Here is an 11,706-nt window from a genome sequence, read left to right on the forward strand (position 1 = left end):
GGGCTGAGTGCAGGTCGGTGGGACTAGGTGAGAGTAGCATTCGGCACGGACTAGAAGGGCAGAGATGGCCTGTTTCCGTGCTGTTATTGTTATATGGTTATATAAGTCACTTATAAGTCAATAGCATCATAACATTTTAAGTAACGTTTGGATATTACACACAGCACATATTTTCCCCGTATGAACATATAAAATCATTGCAACACACCAATATCGCTGAATCAGTGGGAGCCCTGGGCTTGTTTTCCTGCAACAAGACGGTCCTATCGAGGGGTGATGGGAGGCAGCAACACTCGAAGGGGATTCCTTATGTCCAGTCTGTTCCGCAATTTAGTTTTCGTTGCATTCATTGCAGAGATATGTTAGAAATTAAAGCCACATTTTCAGTACTTTTGTGGCTATCTCAGGATATTTAGCCTTGACTTTGATCCAGAATGCCAGCAGAGATGTTATGTCACACATACTTTTCAGCCCGTCGTCATTTGCGAGCTCGAGTTGATCTCCTTCCCACGCGGGTAATGACCTCGCGTGCGTTCAAGGTCAACAGTGGGCGTGACAGGGAATGAGGAAAGGTGCAGCTGACTCATATCGCCAAATCATATCGTTTCCTCGTGGCCCAGTAGCACACGCTTTGCGGCCCGGCTCCAGTCCGCGGTCCGGTGGTTGGGGACCGCTGGCCTAATTGAATAACTGCACCTCAGGACATTTTGTAGGCTGTAGGTGGGCAAGATGCTGATCAAGTGGGTTACTTTGATCTACGTAGATTGTGTTGAGTAGTTTGTGTTATTGGATGGTACTACACATTCAGGCAAGTGAAGAATATTACATTATATTCCTGCCTTCTAGGTGCTTGAAAGACCTTGGATTCTCAGAAGGTGAAACATTTGCCAAACATTGTCTAGCCTCTAAACTGCTCTGAATAGTGATTATTTAGTTGGTTAGTCATGACTCCTGGTTTATTGATGACATAGCTGAGAGTCAGGCGAGAGGCTGTTGCTGCCATCACTGTGTGGCACCTATCAACCTGTCTGAATGTTGTCCAGACATGGGCTGCATGCAGCAAAAAGAGCTGTAAGTGAGTATTTGCCTCTTGTCACAACTTATCTACTGATGCCCCAAAAATAAGCCATACTGAAATTCTCTGGTTAACATTCACTTTCTATAAAGTTGAACTTGTTTAAAACTCTACTAACCACTCTCAAATCCTGCTTATTCATCAATCTTGTGAGCACTGCCTCCTGGTCAGTCATGATCCTCAGTGTAAATCCCTACATGAAGTCTTCCCTCACCCACTTTTTAATCTTCTGTAATCAGCTAATCCTCCAGAATCTTTCTCCAAAATACTCCAATTTGCATCATTTGTGCATTCAGCTTTTCTTTATTCCACCATTGACAACTGTACTTTTGCTTATTTTGGCCCAAGATATTAATTCCCTCTTATCTCGCTCCCTTTAAGATCCTCAAAACATTTCATCAACTAAAGTATGTAGATATTATAGATGGTACCTAAACATAGACGCGAGATTCTGCAGATGCTGGAAATCTTGGGCAGCACACAAAGTGCTGGAGGAACTCAGTAAGTCAGCAGCTTCCATGGAGGGAAATAAAACAGTTGATGATGTTCTAGCACAAGACCTTTCATTAGGACCGGAAAGAAAGGGGCTTGAAGGTGGGGCAAGTGGAGGAGTACAAGCTGGCAGGTGATAGGACCAGATTAGGGGGAAGGTGGGTGGGGATACTGTGAGCTGAGAGGTGATAGGTGCTAAAGATAAAAATGATGGAGGAATCTGATAGAAGAGTAAAGCAAGGTTTTTATTTATCCTGAGACATTTCATGCATGTCCTATGATTAAGATCACAGTTCTGAGAAAACAAGTTTGCAGTTCTAATTTTGACCACATGACAGATCAGTGGTGCTTAAAGTAAGCTTGTATAACAAGCTTTGTTTCATCCCTAAGTTAAATATTGTTCAACTTTTAAAATTTGAGTTAATCTTCACTAGAATTTGCTTCTCAATAATTTTTCTGCCATTCAAGTTCAAGAATAGAATGCTGATATCAAGCATGGTTTGGATCTAATTATAATGTAAGCCTTTTTTAAGATTTTTTTTAATTAAATAGGATTTAGTTCATATGGAAGTTCATCAGCAAGTAATACTGGAACAAATGAAATTTACAAAGGCCCAAGAGAGAAACGTCTTGAACAAAATAAAGGGTAAGGTAAAAGAAAAAATGTTGATTGAAAAGCTGGAATTCTCATGGTGGGGGTGGAATGAAGTATTCCACGGCATATTTAAGTATGTTCTGTGTATGTAGCTAGACAGTGCCTTACATTTAGAAAATACATACTAATTGGTGGTTGTGATGTTAATACATAACCAAAGTTGAAATGACTGCAAAAATGTTCTTTTCATTATAAAGAATTTTGTCACGGAGCTAATGGAAAAATTACTCTGATAGATGCATTAACTTTAAATTTGTTCAGTCAAACTTTCATCTACAAAGTGCTGTTAGTTTTCAGATGTATTTGGAACCACATCAAGATTTGATGTTAATGTTATTTGCATGTTAAATCAATATGCAAATACAATATGTAACGTCCATTTCTCTCAAGGGTGGTATCTTCCCAGAACCCAAATCCTCTAAAGCCTGAGTTTAAGTAAATTTAGAGAGGAAATAGCTTTTGTTGATGCATTATTCTATGTGAAGCTATGGAATGAAGCAGCAGGAGTCTATTCAGTAAACTTGCCTCTGTTGCCCTGATTTTTTTCTGTTTTGTCTATTTATTCTATCCCTTTTATGTTTTTTTTAAAAAAAGAGGTTGCTTTAAGCAACAACCAGTTTAAATCACCATTACTGTTAGTTATGATAATGAAAGGAAAATGGCTAAACTGAAGAACAACACAAAGTTGAATTGTCATAGAAAAGTTCTCATGGTGATTGCCTTTCAATTATGTGAAATGTGAGCGTCCAAAAATGATTACTTTGCTAAAGTTTTTTATAAGGTACTTGTAAAATTAGTTTTATCAGAACCAAATTTGTTATTACTGTATAGTTTTGTATATTGCTTCCTTTCACTCGTTCAATATCAGAACATTTTGTTCTGTCCTGGCATTTTACTCTATCCTGTCTCCCTTGTCCAAATCCTTCCCATCTACATCCAGGCCCACTTTGAAAACTTCCAACTCCCTGGCCTTCACTGTATCATCCTCATCACAGAGGTCTGGTCCTCCTTGAACACCATTTTCCCCCATCAGGATGGTCTTGGGGGGTGCGGGGGCTCTGCTTCTTTCTGGAACAAAGATCTAACCTGCTGTCCTCCACTAACCCACTCAAATGACTGGCAGACGCTGTTCTTGGCGTGAGCAACTTCTGTTTTGATTCCTCAAACTATCTCAAAATCAAAGCTGTAGATGTTGTCCTTTTGGCACTTCAAATAAGTTATACCAGCTTAAACATGGAAGAGAGATGAACTAGACCCTGAAGATGAGCAGAAACAATCGCTTTGTTTTAAATTCCCACCATTTCAGAAACAAACTCTGCATTCCATTTGGAGGCAAGGGAGTGAGAGGGTTTAGCATGCTGTGTGAAGGATTTTGAGAGGGTAATGGTAAAGTGAACGCAGATATTAAGTTGGAGAGAAAACTCTACTATGAGTTTTGGCCAAGTTTTAAAAGACTCTCAGTAACAGTTCTCCACTAAGTTCTCGAATATTTGTGCATGATGTGAAATCTGAAGGATTGCAGCAACAACATGGGTTGCTTCAGAGCTCCTTGCATTCTAACAAGAAAGGGGTGGTAACTTCCATTCATGTAATGGAGCATACCATTCTTTCTAAGGGACATCTTTCCTCGTGGAGCTGTGTACTGTGAACCTTAAATGTTCCACCAGCCTTTAAAGAGCTAGAAACGCCCAGTTTAAGAACTACAGGCAAAGCAGTCTTTATCCTGCAGTTTTTAGTTGTGGGAAACTGGAGCATGGTATTTGACAATGCAACAATGCACACTGATTGACATAATCTGACTGGTCTGTGTGCTGCTGGATCCATTTCTACACCTCCACAGGTAATGATCACCATAATAGTAAGATGATGAGTATTGGGTATTTGCAGTCTGAAATGTATACAGGAATCAATTTTCAACTGGAGTAAAAGGTGCCACATAGAACTCAAGATTTTTTTCATCATGGCTAATATACTTTTAATATCTGTTGACTACTGACAAAACATGATATAAAGCTAGGCTGTGAGAAAGATGCACAGAGTTTCAGAGATTTACACAAACTGAATAAATTAGGGACTGGAAAATGGGTCACCCACTTTTTGTGGAGGAAATAAAAAGTATATTTTTTAATATAATGAATGCTTGAAATTTTGTTCAGTGTGATGGTTTTTTACTCTAATCACAGAAATTTCATATGAAGTGAAAAACAATAGAAGACAAAAGGTGTTCTGTACTTAGTTGCAAGAGGATTTGAGTAGAAGGGTGAAAATATACTGTTCCAATTATATAAGGCTCTGGTGACATTACATCTGAATATTATATACTAATCTGTTCTCCCTGCCTATGGAAGAATACATTTGATTGGAGTACAATAGGGTTCACCAGATTGATTCTTGGAGTGATAGGCTTATCATACAATGATAAACTGGACTTGCCTTTACACAAAATACTCTGCAGGTGCTGGGGTCAAAGCAACAGGCACAACACGCTGGAGGAACTCAGCAGGTCAGGCAGCATCTGTGGAAACGAACAGTCAACATTTCGGGCCGAGACCCTTCGTCAGGACTGAAGAGGGAGGGGGCAGGGGCCCTATGAAGAAGGTGGGGGGAGGGTGGGAAGGAGAAGGCAGGTAGGTGCCAGGTGAAAAACCAGTAAGGGGAAAGATCAAGGGGTCGGGGAGGGGATAGGCAGGAAGGGTGAAGGAGGAATAGGGGAAAGCACAATGGGTAGTAGAAGGAGGCGGAACCAAGGGGGAGGTGATAGGCAGCTGGAGAAGGGGGCAGAGTGAAACTGGGTTGGGGGGAGGGGGAGGGAGTTACCGGAAGTTGGAGAATTCAGTGTTCATGCCAAGGGGCTGGAGACTACCCAGACGATATATGAGTTGTTGCTCCTCCAACCTGAGTTTGGCCTCATGGCAGTAGAGGAGGCCATGTATGGACATATCCGAATGGGAGTGTGAAGCAGAGTTGAAGTGGGTGGCAGCTCTCTGACACCTCCTCTTACTTACCTCTGGAACAGGACCCCACCAAAAAACATCAAACCATTGTCTCCCATACCATCACCACCCTTATCAACTCTGGAGACCTTCCATCCTCAGCCACAAAACTCATAAGTCCCACACCCTGCACTGCTCGGTTTTACCTCCTCCCCAAGATCCACAAGCCTGACTGTCTTGGTAGACTAGTTTCGGCCTGCTCCTGCCCCACCAAATTTGTATCTGCCTACCTGGACTCCATTTTGTCACCTATAGTTCAGTCCCTCCCTATCTACATCTGGGGTACATCCCATGCCCTCCACCTCTTCAATAACTTTCAGTTCCTCAGTCCCAACCTCTTCATTTTCACTGTGGATGTCCAATCCTTATACACTTCCATTCCCCATCAAGAAGGCCTCAAAGCCTTCTGCTACTTTCTGGACAATAGACCTCACCAATTCCCCGCCACCACCACCCTCCTCCGGTTGGCGGAACTGGTACTCACACTTAATACCTTCTCTTTTGGCTCTTCCCACTTTCTTCAGACCAAGGGTGTAGCTGTGGGCACTCGCATGGGCCCCAGCTATGCCTGCCTCTTTGTTAGTTATGTAGAACAGTCTGTGCTCCAGACCTATTCTGCTCCCCAACTTTTCCTTCGCTACGTTGACAACTACATTGGTGCTGCTTTCTGTACTCATGCTGAGCTCATCAACTTCATCAACTTTGCTTCTAACTTCCAGGCCAGCCCTCAAATTCACTTGGTCCATCTCGGACACTTCACTCCCCTTTCTCGATCTCTCGGTCTTCATCTCTGGAGACAGACTGTCCACTGACGTCTTCTACAAGCCCACTGACTCTCATAACTACCTCGACTATACCTCTTCCCACCCTGCCGCATGCAAAAATGCTATTCCCTCTTCCCAGTTTCTCTGTCTCCGCCGCATCTGCGCCCAGGATGAGGCTTTCCGTTCCAGGACATCTCAAATGTCCTCTTTCTTTAAGGATCGTGGTTTCCCTTCTGCCGTCATCAATGATGCCCTCACCCGTATCTCCTCCATTTCCTGCTCTTCGGCCCTCATCCCATCCTCCCGTCACCACAACAGGGACAGAGTTCCCCTTGTCCTCACCTACCACCCCACCAGCCTCCAGATCCAGCACATTATCCTCCGCAACTCCCGCCACCTTCACCAGGACCCCACCAGTAAGCACATCTTTCCCTCTCTACCCCTCTCCGCTTTCCGCAGGGATCATTCTCTCCGCGACTTCCTGGTGCACACGTCCCTCCCCATGGATCTCCCACCCGGCCCTTATCCCTGCAAGTGTAAGTGCTACACCTGTCCCTACACCTCCTCTCTCATCACTACTCAGGGCCCCAAACAGTCCTTCCAGGTGAGGCAACACTTCACTTGTGAGTCTGTTGGGGTCATCTATTGCATCCGGTGCTCCTGGTGTGGCGTCTACATCGTTGAGACCTGACGCAGATTGAGGGACAGCTTCGTCGAGCACCTCTGCTCTGCCCGCCCCAACAGACAGGATCTCCCGGTTGCCACTCGCTTCAACTCTGCTTCACATTCCCATTCAGATACGGCCATACATGGTCTCCTCTACTGCCATGATGAGGCGAAACTCAGGTTGGAAGAGCAACACCTCATATACCGTCTGGGTAGTCTCCGGCCCCTTGGTATGAACATTGAATTCTCCAACTTCCGGTAATTCCCTCTCCCTCCCTTCCACCATCCCAGTTTCACTCTGCCACTTCCTCCAGCTGCCTATCACCTCCCACAGGGTTCCGCCTCCTTCTACTACCCTTTGTGCTTTCCCCTATTCCTTCTTCACCTTTCCTGCTTTCCCTCCCCACCCCTTGATCTTTCCCCTTACTGGTTTTTTACCTGGCACCTACCAGCCTCCCCCCACCTTCTTTATAGGGCCCCTGAACCCTCACTCTTTAGTCCTGACGAAGGGTCTCGGCCCGAAACGTTGACTGTTCACTTCCACGGATGCTGCCCCGACCTGTTGGACTTCTCTTCTTCTCCAGGAGATTGAGTTGATGTCTTTGAAATATCATATTCTTGCAGGGCTTGCCAGGGTTTAAATGTGGCATTTGTGTTTCTCTTCCTGAGTTGCCTGGGATTTGGAATCACAGCCTCAGAGTAAAGGGATAGCTATTCAGGACAGATAGACAAATTTCTTTATCCAGAGAGTTGGAAATCTTGGTATATTTTCTACTCAAGGGTATTATGGAGGCTCAGTCACTGAGTTCTTTCAAGAAAGAAATCATTAGGCTTTTAGTTCAACATAATTTTATAATCAAAATACATATACAACCTTGGGGTTCATTTTCTTGCAGGCAGTCACAGTAAATACAAAGAAACAATAGAATCAATGTAAAAACACACAAGATTGTCAAACAACCAATGTGCAACAGACTACAGCAAATGGAAAAACAATAATAGTAATAAACAAAAATATCCAGAACATGAGATGAAGAGTCCTTGAAAGTGAGTCCATAGCTTGTGGAAACAGTTCAGTGATGGGGTGAATTAAGTTGTATCCCCTCGAGTTCAAGAGCTTGGTAGTTGAAGGATAATAATTATTCCTGAACCTGGTAATGTGAGCCCTGAGATTCCTGTAGCTCCTTCCTGACAGCAGCAGCAAGAAGAAAGCATGCTCTGAATTATGGGGGTCTTTGAGGATGGATGCTGCTTTCCTAGAACAGCACTCCATGTAGATGTGTTCAATGGTGGGAAAGGCTTTATCCGTGATGGACTGTATTCATTACTTTTTGTAGGCTTTTCCGTTCAAGTGCACTGGTATTTTCTTACTAGACCATGATGCAACCTGACAGTATACTCTCCACCAGATATCCTTAGAAGTTTAAATTTTAGATGACAAGCTGAATCTTCACCAACTTTTGAGAAATTAGAGGTGCTGCCTTATGGCACTTGCGTGCTGAACTCAGAACAGATCCACTGCAATGATAATGGCAAGGAATTTAGATAGTAAAGAAGCAAGGAAAATGGGGTTGTGTATGAAACTTGGGTAAAACATGATTGTACAAGTTAGCATTTGGGGCAAACAGTTGGAAAGACCTGTTCTCCTGTAAATGCACTTCTACTAGTATGCACTTGACTAATTCATCTAAATTTGTCTAACATTTCTGACTAATGTTTATAACTAGCATTTTCCCTTCTCTTAAAATATATTTTAAGAGACCAACATCCATTAAATTACTTTATAAAGTTGCACTCTGGTAACCTTTGCATTTTGTGTTTGTCAGTAAAGAAAAGAATGACAGGAGTGTCAGAACTTGAACAAGAGTAAGATTTGACATGCCAATGCTATTAATCACAGAGCAGAAAAAAATTGATACCCGCTGTATTAGATTAGGAATAAAAAAGTCTGGTTCTTTTTGGGTGTGAAAAATATACAGTGCTATGCAAAAGTGCGCAAGTACAGTATATAGGTAGGGTGCCCAAGACTTTTCCACTGTACCATAGTAATTTTATGTATTGCATTGCAACTGCAAAAAAAAACAAATTACATATGTGAGTGATAATGATCCTGATTCTGATATGGATCTTTATCATGGACTGAGTGTGGAAAGGGGGCAGGGAGAGAGGGAGTCACAGTTGGGAAAGGGAGTGGGAAGCACCGGAGAGACATTCTGTAATGATCAAAAAACCAATTATTCAAAGGTTCATGTTATTATCAAAGTATAGAACTCTGAAATTCTTCTTCTCTGGGTAGCTATGAAACCAAGAAAGAAAGAAAAAGGCAGCATGATTATCAACCCTCAAATACCCCCCCCCCCCCCCGTGGAAAAAAACAGACCGGGAAAAAAACAAGCAGAGCAATCGTCAGCGATCAAAAAGCAGGCAATCTGTACTTGCCTTCTGCTTCTGCATTCATTTGGAATGAAGTGACCTTGCCTGGTGTCTCAGGGCTGGGTATGTCTGCACCTTTGTTGATCTCCTCCTCCCCCCCTCCCCCCACCCCTGGAATTCTTCTGCCACCTGTCCCACACACCTCCCAGGGTGCTCTACCCTCACCATTCCCAACATCCTATGGGTAACCCTAGGTAATTTCTAAAGTAAGTACATGTTCGGCACAGCATTATGGGCTGAAGGGCCTCTATTGTGCTTTCTGTTTTCTATGTTTCTATCCTTTGCTACTACCAAGCTTACAAATTCTCTCCCCTCCACATCGATAAATACATTACTGTGCATAAGTCTTAGCTATAAATGCGCCTAAGACTTTTGCACAGTACTGCAACTTTCTATCTATTAAGTATCTTTAATGTAGTAACTTATCAAATTGGTCAGTTGAACAGTCTGTCAGAAGCTTAACCCTGCTTTGATAGTTTGAAGACCAAAGAAGGGAACAAAAGGTACTGGAAATCTGTTTCAGGCCCAGATCTGTTTGAGTTGCATAAAAATATAATAGAATTAAGAAAGTCGGTCGAAATTAATCAGCTTCAAATATAGTAGGATATAAAAATTGATCTGAACAGTAACTAATGGTACTATGCATGCTATATTGTCTCAAAATTGCAACTATCTGTAAGAGATATACAGACTATAACTGCATATATCCTAGTATATTAACTTGCTTTTATTTTGAAATTTTCAGCCAAGTCTCAGAAGTCCCTGCAGTGAAAGGATCCCCAGAAAACTTAACTTTTAAAGAACGCCAACGTCTTTTCTCACATGGACAGGATATTTCCAACAAAGTGAAGGCATCACGAAAACTGATGGAACTAGAAAATGAGTTGAACACAAAATAAAATTGATGCCTTAACTCAGTTGAAAGCTTAATACAGAATATTTCTAGTTTGTACAGTATGTTTGAATCATAGATGATTACAACTGTAAAATAAGATGTAGGAAATTAAATTTCCACTGAGTTGCATACCAATATTATTTAGCTAAACAAATTGAGCACTGTTATTTTTTTCCCTGATGAAATTAAATGAAGGTATTGGTCACTTTGGGGTTCTGATTTTTCTGGCATACCAAGTACTTGGAGCCAGCATTAAAGTGAAGCAAATTGATGTAATACAGAATTGTTAATTTGTAACTTCAGAAGCTTCTAAATGTGCTGAAAGATTTTTTTTAATTTATCCAGCAGCTGGTGCCTCAATTGTTTCAGCTATGCATTAGGTGGCTAATCAATGGGAAATGTGGACCTCATTCTACCTTTTTTTTAAAAAAAAGCTTTCTTCATGTGCATTTTAATTTTTAAAAAAAAGGTTGATTCAAACTAAATTTTCCTCTTAGCTAAGTGTTCTGATCTGGATTTTAGTTACTGAACAGTTTTCTGTATAATATTGTGGTCTATAATTGTATTTAGGGATAAATGAACACTTCACAACATAGAGTAGACTTCGACTGCCTTAGGAAAGGAATCACTTTATAAAAAATGTACGATAATTAAATTGTCTAATGAAGATTGGAGTGTACATATTTTTTTTACTTATTGAACTGTTTCATATGTGAAACAGTGCTGTATCATTTCAGCTGTGTAACAAGAAGCAGTAGATAACGTGATTGGGAGTAAACCCCCCTCCCCCCCATGAAGGAAAATTTTGGAGCTTATAACTAAACTGAGCAAATGTGTAAGTAAATTAGCATCCTGAATATCAACAGCTTGGTGGAAACAACTGAAACATTACTGTCATATTATAAATAAACTACTGCTCTTTCAGTGTTGATATTCAGAGCTGATCTGGGAGGATAACTGGTATATTTCAAGGATTCTGTTGGGTTTACAGAGTTCTTTGTGTGGTCACCTAGAGTGTTAAACTTTTACTGAGCATCAAAACTGCTGTAGTATCATATTTCTACTGTATTTCACTTGCAACCTATTTTTAATAAATTACTTTGTATGTATTCAGAAGCTAAGCTGTATTTGTCATACTTGCACTTGTAATTTTCAGTAAAAATCAAAATGCTAGAAACATTCAGCAATACCTGTGGAAAGAGAAAAAAAAAGTTTATGTTGAAGACCTTTGGCCAAACTGCAAGAAAAAATGGCTAGTCACTGCAATTCACCTATTGCCAGATGCCATCTCCTTTGCCCTACACCCTGGAGCATCTGGACAGTAAAGACATCTTGTGTTTATTGACTACAGCTCCAAACGAACTCATTTCCTATGTCCTTGTTGTGGGACTTGAACAATTTCCTTTGCAACTGAATCCTTGACTTCTTGACCAACAGAACATCCCAGTAAAAATAGGCAGCAACATATGCACCACAATTATCCTTAACACTGGTGTCCCACAAGGCTGTGTCCTCAACCTTCTACTTTTCTTATATACTCTTAAAAGATTCTGCTGTAACTCCATCCGTTAGTTGATGACACCACCACAGTGGGCTGAATCTCAAAAAATGATGAGTCAGGGATAGGAAGGAGATAGAGCCTAGTACCAAGCACAAGAAAATCTGCAGGTGCTGGAAATTCAAGCAACACACACAAAATGCTGGTAAAACACAGCAGGCCAGGCAGCATCTAT

The 11,706-nt window shown here is 41.6% G+C and overlaps 1 protein-coding gene across 4 annotated transcripts in view; it reads left to right on the forward strand.

Moving 5' to 3' along the window:
* Nucleotides 1–11,089, forward strand: part of afdna (afadin, adherens junction formation factor a) — a 203,092-nt gene extending 192,003 nt beyond the window's left edge. For all 4 annotated transcript variants that reach the window (XM_072265966.1, XM_072265967.1, XM_072265968.1 and 1 more), the window contains 2 exons: nt 2,120–2,213; nt 9,824–11,089. In XM_072265966.1, the coding sequence (XP_072122067.1) occupies nt 2,120–2,213; nt 9,824–9,977 (248 nt within the window). In that variant the 3' untranslated portion in view covers nt 9,978–11,089. The remainder of the gene's footprint in view (nt 1–2,119; nt 2,214–9,823) is intronic.
* The last annotated feature ends 617 nt before the right edge of the window (nt 11,090–11,706 follow it).

Source organism: Mobula birostris, chromosome 8 (genome assembly GCF_030028105.1).
Source record: "Mobula birostris isolate sMobBir1 chromosome 8, sMobBir1.hap1, whole genome shotgun sequence".
In the NCBI taxonomy this organism is placed as follows: Eukaryota; Metazoa; Chordata; class Chondrichthyes; order Myliobatiformes; family Myliobatidae; genus Mobula; species Mobula birostris.